Raw genomic sequence first — 26,462 nt, forward strand, 5'->3', positions numbered from 1 at the left:
CTTGTTTTCATATAGCTTCTTTATAACTTCCTACAGCAATGTACCACATTGAATCCCAACAGATAACCATACAATAACAACAAACAACACAAGACAATTTTTTAATCCTCTCCATAAATCGAAGAATATCAATATCGAAGAGATGGATGACACAACCTCCCCTCACAGAAGCCAACAAGGATGCATTTAGGAACAACAGACCAAGCTCATCCTTCGTCCACGGTCCTCACAGAGAACCAGCTGCGAGAACCAATCTCCACTTTCTCCAGCCAACTGGAGGACTCTGTGCAACCTTGGCCAACGAAAGCCCAAACTCTGCCCTCCTGCCTCACGACAGCACCCCTGCAACACAGAAACATGTACCCCTAGACACGGAGCCATCAACCCTTCCAGAACTCCACCTGCTGCAGTGTACGGTGGTACCTCCTCAGCTGGCAGGTCAACAGGATCCTCACCAGCGTCTGCTCTGCTGCCTTCTCCAGCATCCCACATAGTAGCAGCCTTCTCTTCATCCAACGCCCCTGACCGAGCTGGGCTCAAAGCAGCCAGCCCAGGACACAGACAAGGCACCATATGCACTCTGGGGCACGTTAAGGGCTGCTGCCACAAAAGGAATGCTGGACAGGACAGCAGCAGTGGTGGTGCAGCTGTGGCAGTCTGAAGATGTGGGTAACACAAGGATTTTCAAGAGCAGGCGGTACAAGAGGAGAACCAAAGGAAGGTGCAGTGAATTAGTACAGCAGAGAACAGAAGCAGGAAGAGGAAATACGTAACATTCCTTGAATCTTGAAGGTGAAATGAAAACCGGTAGAGCAAGACTAAGCCAGTGAAGCCCTCCCGGCAGAGCAGCACTTCTTCAGAGGTTTGGGCTGCAGGGCTGGGCACCAAGCTGGGCAACCAAGATTACAACCTTTGATGCAGCAGTAGTGCATCAATATACCCAAAACACAAGGACAGGAGCACCATCCGATTTCAGACAAGCACTGTGAAGGTAAGTTCATTAAGTGTCTGTGAAACACACAAACAGAACACAGAGCACCACAGAAATGCCCATGAGAAAATAAATAATTCTTCATTCAGTGAAAGCTTTGGATTGTATTAGACAAAGCCTGGGGCAATGTAATGAAAGAGGAAGATAAAAAGAAACAGAATAATTACTCACTTGCAGAATGAGGCAAGAATCCTACTGGAAAAATATGTATGGAATTACTTGTAATTAAAAACTATAATAACGCCTGCACACAAAGGGCTGCATTAAGGCAACCTCAAGCCTGGTATTTCCTATGTTTAAGACAGTTGTAAGGGCTTCCATGAGCCGAAGGCACACTAATGTGTCTTAAGAATGGTGTATATAAATTCAGGCAATTGCTCCTTGCCCCATACCACCGAGCAACTACTCTGTGAGGAAAGCTACCAAGTTCTTGGTGAGGAGAATCCTTCCAACCACAGCCTCCTCCAGATTTAACTGGGACATCTCCTCAATCCTTGAACGTGCAGTGGTTCCTAGCACACCTTCACAGGCCTGGTTTCCACCAGAAAGGACGTGTCAGAATGGCCCGTAACAATGTACAGCAGCAAAATTGTTTGACTCATGTATTACACACATGCTCCAAGCCATTTCCAGCCTATGAATGGATTGGGCTTGCTGCTCTAACTTCATCCACAACAGGCTCTTGGCTTGCGAGACTGCCAGGAAAAGGGGCAATGTTTCTCTATAATCCCAACAGACACTGATATGGTAAGTGCAACCCCCCCCCCCCCCCCCCAGTCCCCACCAAGACACCCCAGGAGGCTGGGGCTGCCACTGCCTCCCACCCTTGCCTCTACGTGGCAAGCCTCTACGTGGAAAAGGTCAGTATTCTGCACCAGCAGGAGATGATATGCTTTTTATTCTGTCATCGTGAGCTGACACCTGCACAAGACATCATCCTTTACCAGAAGGGCAGAAACTAAACAACCTGCATTTCAATGGCACAAAAATAAGAGCGCGTACAGCTGTACAGAGCTGGGGAGCAGCCGTGGGATGTCGATAGATGTGGTGGCACTGCTGGTACAACCGCCTTAGCACCATGCAAACAGGGAAAAAAACCTGAAACAAAAAGCCTGGAGAGACCTGCTGCCCCTTCCCTAGCTGTCAGCCTTCATTCCTAAGCAACTTAAACCCAAGGAGTGATGCCAAGGCATGTGAGGAGAACAGGAACTGAGGACAGGGGCTCAGGGTCAAAACATCCCATCGCTCTTCCTCACACTGGTTGCAGATCCTGCAACACCAGTTGGGATCTTGTACAAAGGACAAAACAGCTTTGTGCAGCTCTGCAAATAAACTGAATTTGCAGTAAAAAAACCTTTTAACTAGCCACTACGCTCCAGTCTTGATGATGAATACAGGACAACCCAAAGTTTCCTTCAAATCATTAGAAATCCCCCACATGACCGTGCTTTCCTTCCCCTCTTCTTTTTCCTTACCAGTTTCATGGTAATATGAAAAGACACCATGAAAACTCCCAGCAAAAGCTTTGCCAGCCCAAAGGTAAGGTGTAAGGGTTTATTTGACATTAAAACATTATGAGAATACGTTGTGTTTAACCCCCGAGACGAGCATCCTGTAAAGAATTGCTGAGATGACTGGGAAACAGGCAAGGCTGTAAGACTACTGCAGTCCAAGGGTGCAGTGGACCCTAAGACGCTGGAAACCTGGCTCCCCAGGGAAATGAACAACACACGTTTATGTGCCATTCCTGGTTTTATGGCCTTGGTATAGGGTAGAGCCAAGTAAGCCTGACAGTGAGATTTCAGTTCAACCTTTTTACTTCATCCATGAGAAATTAATATCATCACAATTGGCAAACACCTACATATGAGACTTTCCACAGTAAAAGTTCCTTTTATCTTTAGGAAAAGCCAGAGCAGAATCCAGTGCTCACAACCTGAAGCTAAATAAATGCAGGCATGAAATGGTGCATGTATTTTGAACAAGGTCAGTAGTTAACTCTTCAAACAACAGGATACAGCAAGTTCTTTCTTACCTAGGCCTTTCTAATATGAGATTTTATAACTGAAAGCAGAAGTCTGAGACATAATTCAACATACAAGGTAAGACACAACAGCTTCTCTTAAAGCCAGACTGTAGTGGCTTACCTTCTGGCTTTTAAAACCAAAGACAACCCTCCCCACCGTTGTTCTGCTACCTAGCCCGTGGCTCACACAGCACTGAGCACAATGCAAGCAGCAAGGAGGGGTTTCAGTGCCTGGACCCGTTTAAACTCCTACTGAGGGGCAAGCTCCAGCTTCCTGCATTCATACAGTGCTTTCTTTTAGTGCAAACGTAACACTGACGGCAACGCTCGTGTGAGATTTCCTATGTGTGTCTAAACCCAAATTCAGTTGTACAATGCTTCTGTAGAGGGATCTGCAAGAGACCAGAATTGCTCTGAATAGTAGTTGCAGCTATTCCCTCCAAGATGAGACTACAAATATGGAAAATACAGAGCTTATAGAAGTACACTGAAGCAAACAGCATAAAATCTGAGATGATAAACGTCTCTGCTCTTCGGTGCTCCCTTTGTTCAAGTGCATTTGCATCCACTTGTATTTCAGTATATAGGTACAGAAACTCCTGGGAAAAGCCAGACGCAGTATTTATTGGTTTTAGCAATTCTGGATCTGCAATCCACAACGTAAAATCTGCGGAGATATGCACAGGGTGAATGATAAATATGGTGAAGGCAGCACTAATCAGCATTACTGACTACTACAATTCAGAAATAGAATGGAAGCAGCAAAGTCTTTTTTGGGAGCAGTGTCCGCTCACGGCAGAGAAGTGTGAAGAGATGACAGATTTCTAAACCCTATTTATGAAATTGCATGTGTAACTCCATTTACTCCAGTAGCCCTAAGACTCTCATTTCTGTGACCACGTGGGATTAACTTCTTCGCAAAGATACTTGCTTAGGGTTGGTGTATGCTATCAAGAGGCCAATATGCAGGTTTTGTGTCTTGCTAATCCACTTGCCCAGCCCAGGGTTACACATTTTAATATGTCTACCTGGGCACTGCAGTACATCCACCAGAAAACCCAGGTAAGTAAAAAACAAGGAGGTATGAAAACAATAAAAGCAAGGCCCCTACTTTGTGGGACTATAGGAAACACACAGGCAAACAGAAGCTCCCTGTAACACAGACCCCATGACATGAAAACACCATCAATGGAAGGACTCCAAAGTCTTTAAATCTCTCCAACCTATGGTCAAAGCATAATCAAGAAAACAGCTCTGGGACAGCCGGACCAGCTGTCTTCTCCAAGGGACTTCTAGCAGAGCACATGCATCAGCATCTGCTCCATTTCTAGCAACACAGCTGGTGGTCAACAGCCGAAACAAATCTACAGTACTGTCCTTCTTCATGCCTCCCTCCTACAGGCATCGATCCTGGGTTCATCAGAAGTACTACAAGCAGGTGCACTCCGCAACCACCCACAGCAGCACAAACATGTCCTAACGTGACATACCTCGTACGCAACACCCCTGGAGTTACAAAACAGCCCCAGGAACACTGTACACCTGCAGTTCTCAAAGTGGGACTCCCTCAGGCTTTTTACTGGAGAGGATGCAAGGCACACCTCAAGTGAGGAAGGCAACTGCCACCCCAGGAGAGCTCCCAGCCATTCTTCACTCCTCTGCTTACCCTGCCTAAGGATCCTCCTTCCTCTGGCACACACGTGAAGACTACAATGCAGAAAGGATGGCTGATCCAAAAAGTCAGGACCTGCTGAATTAAGAGTTCCTCTGTGGCACAGACCAGGGGACGGGAGGACAGCTGGATGGGGACAGGGCTGCAAGGAGACCCAGCAGGAACCCAGACAAGGGGACAGGACCTCCCTGCCTGCAGCGTGACTCAGGGGATACCCAGAAGCTTTGCCACAGCACGAGCCACCATCCACAGCCCCGTGCTGTGTGGGTACTTGATGCGATCCTGTCTTAGCCCACTCACCCACCCAAGCCCTTCCTGCCTCATCCTTCTACCCCCTTCACTGTTCGGCTGCTTTTAGCTACATCCACCTCCCAGAAAGATTTTGGCATGACCGCACAGCTTCTCCCCTGCTGGCGCTCTCGTTTTTGCTTCTGACCGAGGATCCAACTCGGATCTGCACCCTGACAGCAAGCGCCAGCACAAGCTCAGGCTAGTGCCAAGTCTCAGCACAGCAGCAGCACCGCCCCGGTTTCGGCAGCTGGTCCAGAGACACCAACAACAGGGAGTGAAGAAGCCCCTCACCCCTCGAGACGTGGGCAGCTCTCACGTCACGGAGGGGCAGGGAAGAAGCCCCACGCAGAGGGACCCCAAACTGAGCCCGGCTGGAGGATGCACCAGGACCCCAGGTGCTGCCAGGGGGTCCCTGGGGCTGTGGGCAGCCCTGCCAGACCCCAGCGCCCCGAGGCAGCCGTCGCGCGTGCCTCAAGCTCCGGCAGCAGAGCTGCGAGACGAGACGCCGTGCTGGCACACTCGATGCAGAGAGACAAGTGCTGTGCTCCTTCCCCACCAAAAACCCCGAGGCCGCCAGCGTGTACGCTAACCACAACCCTTTGAGAGGCTCGTGTATTTACAAACTGAGGCATGTTGAAATCAAAGGGGATACCATATGACATAATTCACATTAAAATGTCAACAGGCTGACAATTTATAGAGTCAATCCACCGAAGGTGGGGAGAACTAAGACGTGGTAATTGTTTAATTCCCGCTTAAACCAACAGCAGCTTTACCTTCAAAGCGGTACAATATGCAGGGCCTTTCAGGCTGCCGTCAGCCAAGTGATGCCAGCCGCTGGCACTCAGCCAGCAATGAGGTAACAGCGTTAACTGTTTACAGGCACTTCTCACCAGCAGCGAGCCCGGCGCAGGGCTGCGGAAGGCAGGATGCTGCTGGGAGAAATGCAGCTCCAGCCCACCCCACCACAAATATTTGCTGTCAGCACAAGGACAACCTGTTTTTCAGGAAGGCAGAGCCCCTCAGCAGCCGTGGGTCCCATTACCGCACCTCAGGGAGGCACGGCACACCTCCTCCTCGGGAGGAGACAACAGCGGGCTGAGCGCTCCGAGGGCACCGCTAAGGAACCTGCTCGCACAGCGCCTGGCACCGGGCGGCCCTGACCCTGGCTGGGACCTGCAAACACCTCGGCAGCGACACAATGGAGGTATGAAGCTCCCCAGCTGTAAATTACTTTAGGGCACACGTGAACTTTTTACCCCAGGTAAATCGCAGCAGCTTTGCCCGTATCAAATACATGGTGTGGTTTTGCGAGACATGACACCAGGCCACCTCTGCTCGCTGACATCCCTTGCCCATAGACAGGCTGCTGCCGACGTGCCTTGTAGTCTGTAATAATGCATAAGGAAGGCATGAGAGAGAGGTGTGCACCACTGGGAAAAATTTTACCTGGATAAACCACAGCCAATAAATTTTCTATAAATGCCAGCTAATGCTGTCCCTTTGAGAGCAATGGGAAGGGACTGCGTGGACTCCAGAGTCCTCTGCACAGACTTGCTGTCTGTACATAAACAGTAACACCTCATTCTCTCTTCTACCTCATTAACTGAAACGCATTAAAACAAGTGTGCATTGGGAGCAGAAAATAAGACTGTTAAACCAAGCTGATATAATCCTCATCAGCTGTGGGAAATGAGAACACATCCATTACACTGAATCAAGTGTGCCAACTGTGATTTACCGATAATGTTAAGATCCCAAGAAAGATGCTCTTCCCCCTCAACTGTATTTCTCCTGCTTCTTTCACACTAGGCAGCTCAATTGGCCATCTTCAGGACTGTCTCGTGTGTTATATCAAGAGCACTTGGGTCACTTTCCCCATGCCAGCAGCCACCCTCCAAGTACAGTGCTGTGAGCATTGGTCCAGCACTGCAGACAGCGTTGTACAAGTCTCCTGTCCCCAGAAGGTATCTGCTCAGTAAGAAGTGGGAAATCCTCTGACTCTGCTAGTACGGAAGTGGAAAATAAAAGGCCAAGTCAGCACAGTGCACACCCAGAAAACAGGACATTTCAGAATCACAATCTCAAACCGGGACATTCCCAGCCCGACAGTGTTTGCCAACAGCAGGGTTTACCTTGGGTGATGGATGTGCTGCTGAGGTGTTCGCACCTTGCCTTAATGTCACCAGCCTGCAGGACAGCACAAAGGGGAGAAAATACCGCAGCACTGACATCTGAAACCACCAGTGCTCACACCACTGTGTTGTTACAGGTGGCCCCTAATCCCCCAGGCTGAAGGTCAAATGTGGCAGAAGACCACATCGGGTGAGTCTGAGCAGAGGCGACAAGAGCCGTCGTGCAGTGACCACAGACCTCCAGCAGCAAGGGACGAGCTCCACACAAGGATAAGGAACCGCTCCATTCTCCTGGGGGGCAACCAGGACATGTCCCTGCCCTTACGAGCAAAGATTTGCTCGAGATGTTGGAGAAAGACTCATTTTTTCTTACCCCAGGGAGCCGGAGTAGGGGAACCCTCCAGACGTGCCGGCTGCGGGATGAGCCGCTTCAGGCCCTCCACCACCCTTGGGCTTGAACTGCTGACCTTACTGGAGCGGCTCACGTTTCCAAATTCTCTTTTCCGTGGCCAAACAGTGCTTCTGGTGCAGCAGGACAGGGTCTCCTCTCCTGACACCTCTGCCTCGCGTCCGTACTTAGAGCAAGAATGTAAACAACCGCTTCAATATTCGCGTCTACTATTTCAGAGTTTTTAAACCAAGCATAACTATTAAACAGCATTTCTCTCTGGCTGCAATCTGTTTGGAGCGCAGTCTAGACTGGGCTCTCTGGGACTTGTTCCTTGATACGAACCTTGGGGAGCAAACGGGACACACCAGGGTCTAAGCCGGCAGCTTCCAGCAGCCTGCGCAGGCATTCTGAACGGGGTCCATGAAGTCTGTTTAACCAGCATGATGTGTGCAACAGAATCACAAAGAAACAGGCATTTAAAGTGACATCTGTTGGATTAATTAGCTGTGTAATTAGCCTCCCCTCTGTGGAGATAGGCTTTGTTACTGCTGCCTGAAACTTCCCCAGGTGATTTTCTTTGTAACCATCATTCTCGAAGCATGAGAAAGAGAGGAGTGGGTGGGACATGACTGTAAAGCCTGTTCAGAAAGAGAGGCAGGAATAAAGTCTAGAGGCCATTAGGCAGCTGAAGGGAAATAAATGGCAGCAGGTCAGAGGAGCCTAACTGCCACATGAACGTGGTGAAACCCAAATGGGTCATGTGCATCAATCCTTGCAAATTCTGCAACTGTGGGCAGGCCTGCACAAGGGATGAGGGAAGGGATACAAATCAGATTTTTACATTCTCCCCAATTAGAGCACAGCATCCTGGCCCCTGCCTCAGCTCCCCACTCTCCCCAGCTTGCAAGCCCCAAGGGCTGGTGGCAAGGGGGGAGGCAGAGCAGGCTCAGACAGCCCTGGGACAAGGCAGCAACAGCACTTCTACCTGAGCCGCCACAGCCTGTTCTGCTGGGAGAGAAATTCTGAGCTAATGCTGAGGACAAAGAGCAAACCTGGATGCTGGGATTAACTGCACGCCACTGATGATTCGGTGGCAAATTACAGGCACCTCCTTAGAAATCCACCTTTCTGCTTTAAATGCAGAACAAGAGAGGGGAGGAAGAAACCAGGACATACATTCCTGGTGTCAGGAAGAAAGCAATGTAAAAATGGAGCTGAATGGCAACTCCAACACAAATCAAACTAGTATCTAAGCAAGTATTTGTACTCCAAGTTGCTCCCAGCAGCTTTTCCTTATTATGCCACAACATCCAGACTATTAATAAATACCTCACAGCTCGTGGCAATGGGAAGGGTTCAAAATACGGTACTGGGAAGGCAGTTTTGGAGAACGATGGGTGACACAGAAACTTCAAAAAACCAACTGACTCCGACACCTGCTTATTATCTTTACTCTGCACAGACATGTCCCTGCCAAAGGGACATGAGCTGGAATCTGCTCCTTCTAACACACCACCGCTGGCTCACTGTGTCCTGGCAGAGGGATCTGCAAACTCCTGGAAGGTAGTAAGAGTCAAACTGCTATCACGAAGCTTTTAAATAAATATTCACCCACCATCTTAAAAGCTGCTGCCACCCTGCACCAGGCACTAGCACCCCCCTGGGTACTGCCAGCGGAGCAGAGCACAGCCTGGCAGGCCCAGAGCTCCCGGTGCCAGCTCCAGCTGTTCAGGCGATGGCAGCCACGTGCCCAGTGCACATGGCCACGTGCTCCAGCAGCAGGATGGGACAGCACGCTTGTGCTCTGCCCCGCAGCTCCGCAGTGTGGGTAGCTGTCTTTGGCAGAGAGGCAAAGTAACCCGGAGACAAGTATCTTCAAACAGCTGCAATAAGGTTTACCGGAGCTTGTCCAACCTTACCCAAAGGCACAACTTTCAGAGAACCTGTTGCGTAAGTGTAACTCATTGCCTAATTTGAATTGCAGAACTTGACTGCATGCATTACAGTGCAAGGCCAGAATTTTTAGGACTGGCAAGTAGGACCAAAAGAACATTATGGTATTAAGTTATGTATTATGCATACATTATTTATTGTAATTTAATGAATTCCCTAAGAGAGAGCAAACATAGAACCTCCCATGCTGCTTCCACAGTAATTTTGGGGACTTTAAACTGTTATGAAATTTTATGCAGAAATAGCAGTTAGGACAGAAGATGACGAAGTGCCCTGTAGCACTAACTAGCACAGCCTAACAGAAATCAGTAGTTTACGCCACGACACACAGAACAGGCTGGGGGAAGCACCTTACAGCCTCCTTCCCAGCTTGTGAACCAACTCGATGCTGGAGATGGATGTTAATGAACGGCCATCCATTATTTAACAAGGACGTCATCGGAGCCTGCGGCTGCACTGCTGTTACCTGGCCAGAACTGGTATCTGCGGTGCCAAAAGCCTGACCCTACCCCAACCAGCAAAAGGAATTAAGAGCATTTCCGAGGTCTCTGAGGCATACTGCCCAAAGAGAAACACGACCACCCAGATGGGAGCACAGGGCCATCAGGCTGGGGAACCACTTGAGCACTGTGTTCAGCAGACACTGGCAAGCAGGAGCTTACAAGCCCTGCACTGCAACTCCACTCACCAGCTTCAGCCTCCTACAAAACTGTCCCCCCATCTCCTCCAACACTCTCACCCCAAGCCTTGTTCCAGTCCTACCCTGCTCGTCCTCAATGATGCGCATTTGGTGCCTGCAGGAATGTCGGGATAAGACCCCAACAAACACGCCCATTGCCTGGCTCAGAAAAATCTCCTTTCAGCTCTCCTGACGAGCTCCCCGTTGCAGTGCTAAACCTGCAGGTAGGAGAGCAAGGGGACACTCATACTTCTGTGCCAGCCTGTGCTCACACACTAGCTGATCACCCAGAAAAAAAATGCAGATCTTTGGGATCCAGATTAGCATCCCTGACACACATCCACCCTCCAGGCTCTCCTCTGCAGAACGACAACCTCCCACATCAGTGCAGGAAGGCCAGCAGGTTCCCCAAAAGCTGGGGACACCACAGCAAGGTCTGCTAGAGCTTCTGTCAACGGCCCCACATCAGCGCAACGACCATAGCCACCTTGTCCTCATCCTGAAAGTCTGTACAACTAGCATCATCTGAAATGGGAAAAATTCCTGCTTTGAAATCTAAATATTCATCCACATGTTCCAAAATTACCGGGATAAGAAAACTGAACCATAAACACAGACAAAACTGGCATCACACATGGGGAAAGGTCGTGGAAGGTTCACACTGATGCTTCATCAAAATGATGACATCTTACTGTCAGAGAACAGCCAAGGTGCAGGACAGCTTTGCAAGATCTCTCTTACTCCCCAGCACTCAGCCTCTCCCCACCAACCCACACACCTTGGCAAACCACAGAAAAACCAAGCCCAAACAGCTATCTGCAGCTCTTCACAACTGACTGCTACAGAAGCTGTGAAAAATTGTCAGTTTATGCAGATTAGGATACAAGCTTGTCAAGGTGGTTTTCAGTTATTTGCCTTTTTTTTTCCTTGGCTTTTGTTTGTTTATTTGGTTGGGTTTTTTAACCTATTCTCACAAATATTTTGAATTTTAAATCCTGTTTGCCAGAGAGCTTTTAGCTATATGTTTTGGCTAACTCCTAGCTCCTGCTGTGCTGCTCACTTGCTCCTGTTCCAGTTGCAGTCTCCCTCATTTGTTATTCAAGTTGCTTTTACAGGGTTGTTTCTTCACTAAGCTGTTGGTTGCACATGGCTCAGTACTTACTGGAAAACTGTTGAAAGACAAATCTAAGTGACTGAAGTCCATAAATAAAACATGCAGCAAGCAGTGCTGTGTGTTCTCAATAGTTTTGATTTCAACCCTTTCGAAAAGCAGTATAGAGAAAGTGAAAATTTTGTGATCCTACGCTAATGTACTTTATTATTAAATACCTAAAGGAAGGTAAAAACCTACTTTAATGCCAGGGTGATGTGATGGAGCAATCTGTCACTCGGAGAAACGTGCAGTCCCAAGAGGGAGGTATCTGAAAGGGTTAAACGCATAGTGAGTGTTTTTTATATTAAAATACTTGGCAATCCCAACAGGACGCGAAAGCAGAACCAGATTGTAGGGCTTCATTCCTCCTGTAATTGGCTGTACTGTGAAAAACAGTTTTGTGTAGAAGCAAAGTACTTCTTGAATCTCTTGAAGCCTGGAAGGCAGCAGAGGACAGAGCTCGCAGAGGGGTGCTGCTTGGGCTGCCCCAGAGCTCGCGGTCCAGCTCCGAAACCCCTCTCAACTCAGGCTCACCATGTGCACAGACCAGGGTGTAGTTCAGAAATTTTCTCTGGCTACAGGTTCATGGAGGCTCAAAGTTCATTCCAGATTTAAGCACACTCTAGTCCTCAGAACCACTTCAGTTCATAAGCTCATCTTTCATCGTAAGCCTATCCAAGACTAGAGGATGGCAGATTTGAATTAAAGGTTTCTGAGACCAGCTTTAAAAACAACTTCGTGGGGAGGCTTAAATGGGTATTTCACTTGTGAAGCTGCCACTGGAATTTTAGCTTAAGACTTTGTAGGAAATTAGCTAAAAGTCCCTTGTACTCTGGCTTCTGGCACAATTCGTGTTACTCATGACTGTAATTCAGAGCTTGGAGGCTGCATCTGTAGTTCAAAAGATAAACTTGCAAAAATAAACCCAAAACACACAATAGGCAGATAGCGAGTAAATCAAAGGTTAATACACCTCTAAGTCCTTTGTAACAAGCATGACAGGCTCTTTGTGGGCAACTTCACCCTAAGAAACTTAAAAGACAGAGATCCAAGAAAGTTTGAGAGAGAAATCAAAACCCAAACATGTTTCCTTTTGCCTACATTGAACCATTTGGGTATTTCAAAGCTGAACCACACCAGCTACTCGCAGCTCTGGCAACGCTGAGCTGAGCTCTCCTGCACCCCTGCGGGGTCCGGAGGCTGAGGCTGGGCTGGGGGCAGGCTGATGGCAGAGCCACCGCGCGCTGGCAATGGCCAGGGGAGCTTCCTGCACCCGCTGCGTGGTGCCACACAGACCCCTACCAGCTGTCGCAGGAGGACAGATTACACAGAGTGTTTCCCAAACTTCTGGTAGGCTAATTAAAATGCACTGAGAAGAGAAAGCAATCAGAAAGTTTACACTTTAGTGTCTCACATCTTGGAGCCGAAAGCCAAGAACTCCTTTTATTTGCTTCTCATTGATGCCATTAGTCTTCTGATTTATTTTTTTTTTTCTTTTTAAAGCTTGAAAACCTAAGGTATTTCTATGAAACTCTTTACTTAACAAAATATAGGGCTTTCCTACTCCAAAGTCCTACAGGAAACACCTACTGTCAGCCGAGTGGTGGGATCAGATGACTGTCAGCTCTACCCTACTGCAGAATTATGGCATACTTAACCCACACTAATCCAAAAAGGAATAGTAACCAGACTTTAATAAACTGGTAATTTCCACTAGCAGCGAAATTTGTGAAAAGAAACAGGGCAGATCTAACACAATCCTTTCTGAGTACACAATCAAAGCTTCCAGCTACCAGCTGTTTGAGACTTTACAGAGCTGGAGCTTGCACCTCCATGACCACTGTAATGCGCACGGATATGTCAGCTCCTTACCTATCTGTCCTGGGCTCTGTCAGTCCCTCTGCATGCCCGCCCTCTACAACATTCCGTGGCAATAAGATTCACAGGTAAATTATATGCTGTACGAAAAAGTGGGGTTCTTCCATTTTAAACCCATTGCTAATTGCACCAGATGCTCCTTATTTTTTTGTGCTAGGAAGCCAAGGTGAGCAACTGCTGCCTGTTCACCACCTCTGCTTCATTCTGGATTTGTGTGTCACACTAACTCCAGAATCTATTGTCTTTGCAGAGTCATTCTTCTAGACTTTTAATCCTTCTTAAAATGGGCTAAATTGAATACAATAGTCAATGATCAGGGAAATCGAGGATTTACACAGTTCCCGTGTTTCACCCTTGTCTTTCGGCTTGCAAGTGATCATTGAGTTAATGTTTTCAAAGAGACTGGGAATGATGCCATATCTCACTTGCAGGAAGAGCAATTTTAAACCCTCTTTTTCCCCTTTTTTCCTCCCGCCCCCCCCCCCCCCCCTTTTTTTTTTTCTTCTTTGTCATGATAGGGGAGCAGGAAGAGAAGCCCAGAATCCACATTAGGGCTGCCTGTCCTCCTGTCCTGTTAACACTCTGTGACACCAAATTTCATCTATCGTTTCCTGTGAAAGTGCTTAGTGATGTAAAGTTCTCCTGCAACTGTCATCCAGCTTTACATCTAAGCAGTCTACACATTTTTACCTTATAGCAGATTTTTAAGCGTGCTTTTTACTCCATTTTTTGATCACTTACCAACACAGAAAAAAACCCACACGTCCTTCTAATCTAATTAACACCCTTCTAATATTTTTTCTCCATTGTGGAAAGTTAGGGATTTTTTTACCTTTTATTTCTCATCCTTCACCATGTTATCAATTCACAGACCTCCTACCCCAGTGACAATAACCACATCTTTGCGTAAGAGCTGTTCGTGAAGAATCTTGGCAAAGACTTCGGGAAACCCACCGCCCCTCCAAACCAGTCCAGCCCAGCCTGGAGGCTGGCTGACTCCTTCAAATAACTAGCAGTGCCGGGAGAAACTTCTCTTCCAAAAGTCCGATTTCCCCCCTTTCTAATCCATATGCCTACTAAGACTCTTCTCGTTACTGTTTTTATCAATTTGCTGACTTAATGCTTTATAGTATCTGGCACACATTCCTGCCAGGAGTCTGCCATTTCACGCAGGTGCAGAACTCTTCAGTGCAGAGTCCTGGTAACCCCAGTGGCTTCTTCCTTCATGGGTACCTCTGTCTTGAGACCACCTCTTAGATTTATCCTAGGTGAAGAGGCATCCTTCAGTTCTTTGAAACATGGGCAAGAAGAATTCACTCCTTCCCTCTTTTCCTTTTCCTACCTCCTCTTGAAATACTTTCCTATTTAATCGCACTGAACTTTCTGTGGACTTTGGCGGGGTTCCCCCCCCCCGCTCTGTTTTTAACTTTTTCTCATGGGTAGTATATATTTAATATATGCACCTAATGTGGTTTTAACTAAACCCTCTGTGACCTGCACACATCACACCCTTTTAATTTCTCTAACAGTACCTCACCCATTTTCAGGCAGTTTTAACTTCAAAGCTAGATACTGTTATGGTAAACACTCTTTTTGTCTGTTTCTATTATGGAAGGATACTGAATTTGAATGCATTATCATTCAGCAACTACATCTCATACAATATTCCATGCATCATCTGGGATTAAAACTTTCTTGGGATTTTCCAACAAATTTCTTCAAGTTGACACTTAAGAGCCTCTGGAAGTCTAGTCACTGCATCACATGTCGCCGTGACGCTTTTACCCCACTTCCAGAGTGGTAGCTGAAAAAAAAGTCTCCTATTGCACTTTCTACACTGCAGGCTGTCGTATTTCCCCTAGCACAACACAGCCACCATCCTGGTCCTGTAGCTGGTGATAGAGCCTTGTACATTCTTCTCATTTGTGTGATGTAAATCACCGCTGGGGATTTTGTGGTATTTTACTGGAGTCAAGTAAGCTAATGTGCACAGTCACGGCCACACGTTCTGCACTCTCACGCTGCTGCATCTTGGGGCTATCTTTCTTTCCACCCACTTTCTCAATTTGCCTATTTGATCAGAATCGTCATTTAAGACCAAGAGTCCCATGATAACTCTTTGATTAACACTGCATAGAACACATGCTTTTGGTTTTGGTCTGTCTTGCATACTGTACTAACTGGAACCGTAAAGCTCAGCTCCCAAACCCCAGTGCAGCTCAGCATCCTGCTGCAGTTAACTCCAGCTCAGCTCTCCACTCTCCAAAGAGATGTGCACACTCCTGCTGTGAGGCAGGGAGAGGCAGGATGAGACACACAGTGCTCTGCAGCAGAGCTGGGAGCTCCCACCACTTTCTTCTGTGTTGTAGCTGCACCTCCCGTTTTCCTTTTCACAGGTCATTTTCATTTCTTTCCAAATCAGCACGAATCCACATTTCATCACCGCTAGTATTCTGAGTACTGATATTAAGGAGTCATTCTCCTGCACACTCTGCGTCTCCTAGTTAACAAAGAACCTCTATGCAGGGCATCATGTAACCCAAACCCTCTCCTTCAGACTCTCTATTCCCTAAAAAAGTTAACTCAGCACTTGGAAAGACTGAAAAGGAAGACACTGAATGAACTCATTGAATGCACCCATTTGGCAGGCTGGCCAGCAATGTGTTTCTTCAGTAGTTCTTTGTTTAAACTTCTTCTGAGTTGCAGGTTTTGAACTAGAGATTTTCAGGAAGTTGTAGGAAATGTTCAAACTTGGCTCTTGCTCATGCAGATTAATTCCTTCTGGAAATTCCACCTGTGCAATAGACGCCAGGAACTCACTGCCCGACCTCTTCCAGATGTGGGGAACGCTGCTCTGCTTCAAGTCTGGTCTAGTCCTCTGCGGTCATGAGGAGACAAGAATTCGCTTCTGTTACAGTAAGCCTGCACTTGTCAAGAGTTTGCACAGCCTCTGCCTCCCTGCTTACAAGCACTGGTGTAGCCCAATCCCAGCCTCGGGGTACTGGGCAGGCTGGCCTTGCTAAGAGATGAAGCATCTTCAAACCCGTTACCTACCTCAAGCCAGTATGCCCACCTCAAAATTTTAAGGCCACACATTTACAATGGTACTCTTGCTTTCCAGGTAGTTCCTCAGAACATAAAAACCACCAGTGACACCGAGGAGATAAGTAGTCATGGGGAGAGGCACAAGTACGGCATTCCCCCAGCAAGTGCAGGATAAACAAGGGGGGGCAGCAGGGACTCAGGAGAACATAAGAATAGAGGAAAGATTACCAGACCCTTCCAGTTTCTTGTCATAAGCAACGACCCCATTGCAGCATCCCTGCCCCCTCATCACTGACATGGCAAGAGGTCTGATGCAAGCTATTGCAGCATGCAGGACGAAGATGGCAGCAGAAGACCAGACCTTCTCCTCCAGCACTGGAAGCACTGCAGGACAAGACTAAAAGGTTCACCAGACTATGGGCTAGCACTGTCTCCAGATCACATTTTTTGGCAGCAAGTAGCACTAATAGAAGTGGCTCTTGGGCAACGCAAGCAGCCAATAACATGTGATTTAAGAGGAAAATGGCAAAAAAGCAGAATAAGGAGGATTGTGTGTGATCAGCCTAGTATGCGCTCTCACCCAGCAGCATCTGGAGAGGATTTTCTCCAGCAGGCAGGGATGAACTCGATTACATCCAGTTAACTGTGCTCTAAACTGATTATGCATGTGCCAGGCTAATGGATTACATTAGCAAGAGGAAAAATAACATCCAATCAATCTCAATTTACTGCAGACCACACCAAGGCCTGAGAGAAGAGAAACCATTCCGTGAACTACCCCCACTCTCGCTGCATCTTTTCAGCTTTCAAAAGAGACATGGCATTACAACCACTCTAAAGACTGGAAGAATTGCACTGAAGCTTGCTTCATCCACAGAAAAGTTTTTCCATGAAGTCAAACACTGATTCCAGCTACGCTGGAGCAAGATGCTGTGAATCCAGCAGTCTGCTGTCCTCTGCTACAGGTTTTATATAGGCATACTAGAAAGCTAATATATGGACCATGCAACAGACGTCATTACTTTGAAACGTGTCATTCTCCATCTGGCATTTCACCGCTGGTGTCAGAAGCAACACAGGGCTGTAACAGCTCTGAGAACTGCCCAGGCCACTTATGAACCTGAAAACTGACAATTCCTCTTCACCTGCCTGAGGAAAGCATTTCAGGAATCTATTACAAGCACCTACAGCTGTCCCTCAGTCTGACCTTGGTGGTGTTTTTTCTTTCTTTCTTTCTTTTTTTTTTTTTCTTCCTCAGAGTGAGAGCATTCTAGTGCCCTGATAGCTTCTTCCCTAGCAGAAACCACTGTAGACGAGGGGTCTAGATAAAGAATTTTTAAACCTGTGCAATGTATATATAAGACGACAACATTCTAAGTTACAACTCATAATAGAGCTTTCAAATAATACTTTTGTACACAAACTGAATTCCACAGAGTACATTCAATTCCTCAGCTGGCTTTTTAAAAGTCTCACTGGGACCCTCCTGCCCCCCATTTCCAAGCCGACTTTGCTCTCTTCAGGTCTCCTACACATAGGAGGCATATGTGTAGACCCGACCATAGAGCCAGACCCTGCTGTGTTATGCTGGATTCCAGCTGATGATGGCAACAGCAATTGTCACAGCAGCCTGGGCCTCAACAGCAACCTCAGCAGAGACATACTCCTCCTCGGAGCACCATCAACTCCAGGCAGATCCAACAACCATAGGTTCAAGGCAGACCTTCTGTGATGCTCCTGGTTGTCTCTTTCCTCACCAAATTTGCTCAACTGCTCGTTCCTAGGGAAAATCCAGGACCTTTGAAATCTAATGTGTCTGCACTGTGATGTGGGTGGGTGACTGTATGGCTCAATGTCAGGTTTTAAATTCCCATTACATAAAGGAAAATATCCAAAGAACTAATTGAGAAGCACAAAATACAGTCTGTGGGTATATATACTTATACACGTAAAAAAAAATCTCACCCCATTTGGGAGAAAAGGACCAGGACAGAACAAATATAAAAAAAAACAGAGAGAAATGAGAAGACAATGAGTGGGATAGCACGTGTGAATGGAAGGTATGCGGCTCCCTAGATTTATGGCAATTTGTACCTGATTGTTCATACTAAAGCCATTATGGGATGATTAGAGAAAAAGGTGAAGCTTTAAGTCCAGTGAAAATCAATAGAAACGTCTGGAGCAATTCTGCTGCACAAGTGAAAGGACTATTTACTGTATCCGGAGCTCCTCTTGGGTTACAGCCCACAGGGTTCAGGCCAGCAAGGGGAGGGGGTTGTGAACGAGAGAAACAAGTCAGGAAAGAGAAGACAGTTATAAAGACGACACAAAATGAGGACACACACACACACGCACACCCCCCAAAATAAAAAAGAAAAACAAGTGTGAAGAAAACAAGAAGGCAGTCATAGACCAAATACTGCTGTGGATGAAAACCTGCCACACCTCCAGATACTGCCTGCCCATAAGCATGGCTAACATGCACGCGTACACAGGCTTCTTTTCCAGCCTCGAGCAACACTTTGCTCACAGATCCCAGCATCAACGTACACAGAGCATAAAAGCACAGAGACAGCGGCGCTCTCCCTCCGTCCCTTCCTGCTCCATCCACCCAGCCTTCTCAATGCCTGGATGAACACACTTGTCTGACAACAGTGAAAGCTGTTAAGTGCTCCTGAAGAATCTCCTAAGGGTTAACAAGCTGCCTTATGGCAAAGAGCCAACAAAAGTGTGGCACATACTGCTACGCACAATGTTTTCAACAATGACTGCTGAATTTTTGTGTAAAAGAATAATTTATATGCAGTGCTGTAAGGCATACAGGCCCCCATTAAAGCATCTGGAGATGAACACCCATCAGTCTACAGCTTTAACAACCACAGCTGCTACCAGAATCACAAGCTGCAGAGATGTACCATGCAGATGAGACTGCGTCCTGCTGGAGATCTGAGCAGCTCATCTCCAAAGGATCACAATCCACTGTGGTTTGAAATACATCTTCCTTTGTTCCAGCACTTGGGCAACGAAAGAAGATGAAGTAAAGCCAACCCTTACCTTATAGAGCTTCAGGCTGGCCTCATGCCTCGAGTTCACCGTGTGAAGACGCAGCTTCTCTAGACTGTTGGTGTAGTAGTCGCAAGCATTGCATTTCAGATGTACCGGGTTCCCAATGGCCACACACTTCAGCCTCCACTCATTGGCCTTGCCACCCTCCTTGATATGTGCTACCAGCTGGTATTTCTGCACATGCTTGTCTGTCTTACAGTGGAGTTGGAAGTTTGCCTTGAGCTGTGTGTTGTAGCGGCACAACTTGCACTGGTACGAGTCCCCCATCACTGCCTTCCACTCGTCTTCAGGGAGGCTACGCTCCACGTTCATGTGGAGGCCCAGCATGTCCAAATTATCTGTAGTGAACTTGTTGCACACAGCACACTGGAAGAGCTTCAGCGATGGGTCGTTTGTTTGCGTGAAACTCTCACCCAAGTTCATTAGCTCCTCAGACACCAGCTGTCCACCACCTAACCGCATGTCCAGGGGGATCTCTCCACCCACTGCACAGAGGAAAAAGGGGAGAAAGAGGTCAGAAAAGCTGAATTCTTTACTTGCCAGAAGAGAAGCACAGAGCAGAACACTCACTGCTCTCAGTGCAACTCTTGCACCCACCAAACACAGCGACAGCCCAGCACAGCTGTCCCTGCACTTATTCCTCTGCACTGTCGGTCAGTACCACATCTGAAGAAAAAAAACCAACTGCAGCCAGTGTGTAAGGCTGGGAAAGGACCGCAACAGCCCTCGCTACCCACCCGCTGAAGGAGAAGTACCCAACCCTCTGCCCATGGAAGGTGCCAAGAAAAAACCCTACAAAGTTTCAGAGGATGAAGAATTCCTTAGTACCGCACTGCAAGTCTCTGTGGTCGTTTCAAGAGCGGTGTAACGCTTTATCCTGTTTTTTGTTGCCAGCCTGGAGAAGCAAGAAATGTTACCTCATGCAGTACCTGAGCGCGGTCTCTGCCAAATAAAAAAAGGTCAACAGTCACAAGTCCAAGTGACGGGAATATTACAGTTAGGCCACCGCACCACCGTCAGAAGCAGGCAACAGCGCAAAATGCAGCAAGTATAAAAACCAAATCTGCAAAGTGCCACTCCTGCACTATTAGATCTCATCTCTTGTCCAAGAGCTCAAAATGGTGGACAGCCTTCTAAAACCAGTGTTGACAGACGTTTTGTACACTCAAGGAAAAGACAACCACTATTAATAATCAGAGTGCAAGAGCATGTCAAGGAAAGCCAGCAGGACACCTACTGTCTGTAAGTGTCAGATCTGCTCTTCAAACCAAGAGCTGCACTCTGCTCACTCACAGGAAATGAATGCAGCAAGCTCTTATTTACATCAGGGCACTCTGAAGATGTGGACACAGAGACTTCCTTTTTCTAACATTAACTTCTTATGCCAAAGCACAGAGACCAACCACCAGCCTCTCCTTAGGACCTTTGTTCCACCTTGCTCTCCTCTTCCACTTTTAAGACATTTATGCTCCTCCTGCAGCTTTTGGGGATTTTATCTTCATCTTACATCATAGCTCAATGATCTTATTAAAGAAACCTTCAGGTCGACAGTTACTCAGTCAATCAAAAACAGAGATTTTATTTCCTTAACTTTCAGTTTCTTAAGTTTCAACCTTTGCTGAGAAGCAGCCAACACTGGGAAGACAGTCAAGGTTCAGGCAGAATCATACTGACCTTTCTGAAAGCATGTAAGCACAGCGGGTGCAGACCACAGCTTTGGGCAGCGTACATGCTACTGTTTTTTCCTGCAGAAATGCAGTACCACAATGTTCGTTACAGTCCTAAGCGGGAGGAACGACAGCTTACAAGACAACCTGAATGTCGAGACTGTTAGAGGAACAGCACCTCATTTTCATCAAGCAGATCTTGTGCTCACACGGAGAACTGGTCGGAGAGGGAAAGTCCCCTCTGCATGCACTGCCAGGCACTTGTCTTTCCATCAAAGCAGTCAACCATCTTTTTTCTTGAGCCGCTCCATCCCTCCCTGCCACAGCAGAATTATACCCTCTGCACCTGCTCACTAAGTATCCGAAGAGCGAGGAACCTACTGCTTACCTTCTATGGTCCGTATCTCCTAAACGCAGTGATTTTTCTAAGCATCCCTTTACAAGGGTATATCCTGTGAATCCTCTCTGTAAATCAGTCTCTTCTGGCGATGATACACATCATGCAGTAAAACCCAAAGGCAGACTTTTCTGAATTATTAATATTCTACTCAAATGCAGTTTTGGGCTGAAGTGTAAGAATGGGAAAAATGTGCTTCACTTCTAGTGACGTTCCATAGTGTATGGACATGAGTCTAATGAGCTGAGCTCACGTCAAGTGTTTATTAACACGGGAAGGGCCTCCCTCCATAACACTCAGCTTGAGATCTGCAACCAGAAGAAGTGTACAATTCACAAATCACTCTCCAGGCAGCCTCACAGATGTTCAAGGCCTTGTCATGCACTTGAGGAGACTTCAGGTAAAATACTCCCAACTTCTCCCATGCCAAGTGCCCCGTGTTTCAGTAAGCAGGGGCTATGAGCTCCAAAAGGGCGCCCTCCAAGAAACACACCACAGACGACACTGTAACTTTATACACTACAAGCTGTATTACAAACGACTATTACATCTGTTGGCAACTTGGAGCTATTGAAAGGACACTGAAAAAAGATCGTGTCCTTCACCTCCCAAAGATACAAGCTGGGACATCACGGGGGGGGGGCGGGGGGGAAGAAGATAACTACACAGTCACTTGGGTTCCTCCATTTTTTTTCTTTTTTTTGTGTCTTGTGTTGTTGTTCTTTCATATGTTTCATGTCCTTCTGGACTAATAATAAACTGTACTATGAATAGCTGAAGGAAAGGAGAACATGCATGAGACCAACGAACGAATAATGGAGTGCGTCAGTAATAACAGCATCGATGGATGGACAAGGGTAGAGCAGGCAGAGTGCAGCACAGAGAAACTAGTTCAGAGGAAAGCAGGTAAAGCAGCAGACTTCTTTTCACACACTTTCTCAAGGCACTGTAAAAATTCTCAGCACCAGCAACACAAGTTAGAAAAAGCACTAATTCCTGTCAGCAGCCGCCACACCTGAAGCGTGGGGGTTCTGTTCCATGCCAGCTCTCGTTCTAGTGTGCTGCAAAGCTCCAACACACTGGGAAGCACGCGCTGCTGCCGGCCCTGGGCGACACCAGCAGCACGGGGGAGGAACCTAACAGGACCTGACCCCCTACCCCCATTCTAACTAATTCCTGGGCTAAATCGTGCGGGGATAGGGTGTGCCCTCCGCAGCGCCAAGTGCAGCGCCAACGCGAACACGATGAATCCTTGTTGTCAGGAAAAACGCATCTGGTAGTTCATTTTTAAGCGCTTTTGTCATCTGCAGAGAGAAATTCTCTCTCTCTCTCTCACCATTCCCCTCCAGTGTAATCATTCTCATCTGGTCAAGCCTTGACTCCTGGATCTCACACTGGCATCAGAGAACAGCTTCAGCTCAGTTTCTTCAGGAAAGGAACAGCACCTCTCCCACCGAATTCATCGCAACTCTCAAAACTTGTTTACCTTTTCTTCTCAGGGCAACGCAGCACGTAACAAACCAGCTCAACACCTGCCTCTCAGACTGCCAGCAGCTGACCATACCCTCTCACAAAGCCACGCGCCAAAGCACTCACACCCCTCACCAAACCAAGGAAAAACCATTAGGAAACACACTGTAAAGTAAGGATTTTTTTCTACAATGAGTTGGAACATTTAATCATGTCAGCAATAATCCCTATCTACTGCTTTATTAGCTCCCTACTAAAACTTTTAAAAAACATACCAGAAAAGTAACATAATTTTCCCAGGACAAGAAAAACTGGTCTGGGGGAGCGCAGAAGAGAGGTGTCTCCACTGTGTAGTCTGCATCCTCAACCACCACACAAAGGCAACTCACTGCACTGGAGCTGCACTACACAGGCTGCCCGGAGCAGCTGTGGGTGCCCCATCCCTGGCAGTGCCCCAGGCCAGGCTGGGGGGGGGACTAGATGGTCTTTGAGGTGCCTTCTCACCCAAACCACTCTGTGACTCTGTCACACAGGAGGCTGCAGAGACAGAAGGAGGGGATTTGGCACGCAGCGTCCAGTCCATGAATGAGGGTTTTGCAGTAATGCAAACTCAACCCCTCCCTCACACATGGACACGGTGGAAAACCCTTCAGCCTCACCTAGAGATGGAGCCATCGTTGCCATGGGATTGGTGGGATCAAGCTGGAATCCACCCATCATGAACTGTGCATCTGAGGAAGTGCTGTCCATCTTCAGGTTGGGAAGGTTCATATTCTGTGCCAGGTAGTACTGGTAGAGCTCGGCCTCGGCGGGGGACGGCAGGCTGCCGAGGCCCAGGTGCCGGTTGTGTTGGATCTGGGACATGTTTTGCTGAAGCAGCATCATATTGTGCATGTGCTTCTCACTGGTCATGTGAATACGAAGGTTTCTAGCTACGTTGGTCTCATAGTCGCACACCTCGCACCGCCACGTAGGTTTGGTTTTTGGTTTGGTGGGGGAGGGGGCCCCACAGGTGCTACCGATGTTGGCTGCTGCGGCCGCCGCAGCTGCTGCAGCCGCCGCGGCCGCCCCAGCGGTGTGGCTGAAGACTTGCTCTCCCCCTCCGTTCTGCAGGTTTTGCATGTTGTTGAGATGCTTGTCCGACTGCATATGAATACTGAGGTTGCCTTTGGTAGTAGTGGAGTAGTTACAGACCTCGCAGCGGAAGGGCTTGTAACCACAGGTGTAGCTCTCACCCCGTGCCAGCCGCGGGTGTGGCTGTCCACTTTTGCAGTAGACACAGGAGCCACCCGGCTCGGGATGTTTCTCCTTCATGTGCGCCTCAAGCGTCTGCTGGTACTTGTAGTGCCAATTGCACTTGGGACACTTGAGTGTCTTACATGAGTTACGAGAATGCATCATAGTCATGTGGCCACCCAGCGACCGCGAGGAGCCCAGGACCGTGTCGCACTTTGGGCACTCCACACCGCTCCCCGAGGGGCACTCCCCACCCCCAAGTTCACAGAGGGGGCCAGCATGCTGGTGATGGGAGATGTAGCTCCCGTCCTCGCCCTCCGTGCTCTCATTTGGTTCTGGTGCTGTGGCATTGTCTTTATTGGCACTTTCATCGATAAAGTCCAGCCTCCTGCTGCCCTCTGCCACGCTGGCTCCACCGCCCTCATTGTTAAAGCTTAAGTGATTCCTCCTGTTTGCACCATCAAAGACAAAGGAAGAAGCAGAATTAGAACTAGTAGAAGCTGTGCCCCGTGACAGGGTCTGGAGCACGTTAGGCATTAAGGGAGAGTTAGAAATGCTTTGGTTTGAGAGAGCAAGGTCCTTTTTGCTGCTGCCACCGCCTGCCACAGCCCCAGCATCCTCCTGGGGCCGGTCCTCCAGTTCATCCTCCAACTCACTCGGAAACAGTCCTTTGCAACCCTCATCATCCTCGTCGTCTTCTTCTTCCTCCTCCTCCTCCTCTTCCTCCTCCTCCTCCTCCACATCCTCCTCCTCCTCCTCCTCCACCTCCTCGACTGGCTCTGCCTTTTCCGAGAGGCTGTCCTGGTTGCCCCCCTCTTGCTTCTCCCCCTCTGCCACCCCAGGGTCCTTCCCCTCTGAAGGTTTGGTGGGACTGGAAGCCAGCGGGCCCAGGGGGACTGAGGTAATGGGAGTCTTCAGAGCCGAGCTGGTCAGCCCGCCCAGGTTGAGGAGCGCGCTGGGGGCCAGGACGCCCGTCGGCGGGGGCTCCGCTCCACTGGCCGCCCCGACCTGGAGGGCCTGCTCACCTTCCATGCAAATGCCACTGAATTTACCATAAAAACTGTGTCCAGGGCCTATGAGGTTAGCTGCAGAAACAAGAGGGTGCTGAAAGGTTTTGTTTTTTGGTTCCAGAAAGCTGACAAGGGGTTCCTTGTCTTTGCCTATCCCTTGGATGATAGCGGAGATGTTCTTATTGCTAAGAATTTTCCGCTCCTCCTCACTCAGAGTCATTCGGTGGTCGTGCACTGCGTGGGTCACGAACGAGCGGACATACCCAAAGGAAAGCTTGCACAAGAAACACATCAGGATGGGCTTCCTCTTCCCGTAGAGCACAAAGCCATCAAATTTGGACAGGTCCACATTGTTGGGAACATCTTTGGATACACAGGAGCTTTTGGCAGAACCGTCGCTGTTCAGGTAATCCTTGTTGCTTTTGTGTCGCACATCGAAGACGCGGAAGCTGTGCAGGACGGGGCTGATGCCCGCCAGGGCTGAGGTATTCGGGAAGGCCTGGTCTGAGCCCTCAAACCACTTCCCGAAGGATGAGGCTATGTGGAAGGTGTTGATGATCTGTGGGTAGACGGGAGCGGCGGCGGAGGGCTCTCCCTGCTTGGGCAGAGAGTTCGGGAGCAGCGAGGGGAGAGCCCCGCTGCCGCTGCTGCAGGCGCCCCCGCTCTGCACCAGCTGGCTGAGGCTCTCCACGATGTAGGCCGAGCCATCCGGCTGGTAGACGATCTCGCCAGCCAGGTTCTCCACGTCGCTCTCCTCCTCCCCATCCTCACTGCTCTCGCTCCCGCTCTCCCCCCTCAGCGGCAGGGGCGGGCGGGTGCCGGTGCAGCGGTGCTCCATGTAGCTCTGCAGGCCGGCGAAGGAGGCGGCGCACTGGCCGCAGCTCACCTCCTTGCCGGTGGGCTCGGGGCCAGGGCCGGCCGCGGCGCTGCTCTCGGGGACACGCTCGGGGAAAGGGACCCTCAGGCTGTCCAGGGGGCCGCGGCTCTCCGCCGCGGGCTGCTCCATGCTGCCGGCTGTGTCGGGGAGGTGGGTGCTGTTGAGATCAGTCCATTGCTGGTGCTGAGGGATGCCGCACCCATTGTCCTTCCCAGGGATGACGGGCGAGTCACAGCCTTCCATGGCAGGGCCGGCACGGAGCGCTCATTGCACCCGGTACGGCTCGGACCTGCAGGCGAGGAGAGAAGGAGAAAGGCCGGTGAGTCAGGGAAGAGAGACTGTTCCTGTGAAGACCCCCCCACCACAAAAGCTGCCAGCCCCGCTCCTCAGGACCAAACGGGAGGCCAAGAGAGCTGGCAGCCCAAGGCTGGCTCCAGGGACAAGCGGCCTGGCCACGGGTAACACACCGCTGGAAACGAGCGATGGAAATAGGAACACAATTGAAGGGACCTGGAAGGTGGCGAA

At 48.8% G+C, this 26,462-nt stretch overlaps 1 protein-coding gene across 1 annotated transcript in view; it reads right to left on the bottom strand.

The window, feature by feature from the left end:
* The window catches only part of ZFHX3 (zinc finger homeobox 3), a 113,972-nt gene extending 87,741 nt beyond the window's left edge, over nucleotides 1–26,231 (bottom strand). The window contains exons 1-2 of the mRNA XM_037409004.1: nucleotides 23,474–26,231; nucleotides 19,269–19,765 (exon numbers count right to left, since the gene is read on the bottom strand). Of these exons, the coding sequence (XP_037264901.1) occupies nucleotides 19,269–19,765; nucleotides 23,474–26,180 (3,204 nt within the window). The 5' untranslated portion in view covers nucleotides 26,181–26,231. The remainder of the gene's footprint in view (nucleotides 1–19,268; nucleotides 19,766–23,473) is intronic.
* Between the last annotated feature and the right edge of the window lie 231 nt (nucleotides 26,232–26,462).

Source organism: Falco rusticolus, chromosome 15 (assembly GCF_015220075.1).
Source record: "Falco rusticolus isolate bFalRus1 chromosome 15, bFalRus1.pri, whole genome shotgun sequence".
Taxonomy (NCBI): Eukaryota; Metazoa; Chordata; class Aves; order Falconiformes; family Falconidae; genus Falco; species Falco rusticolus.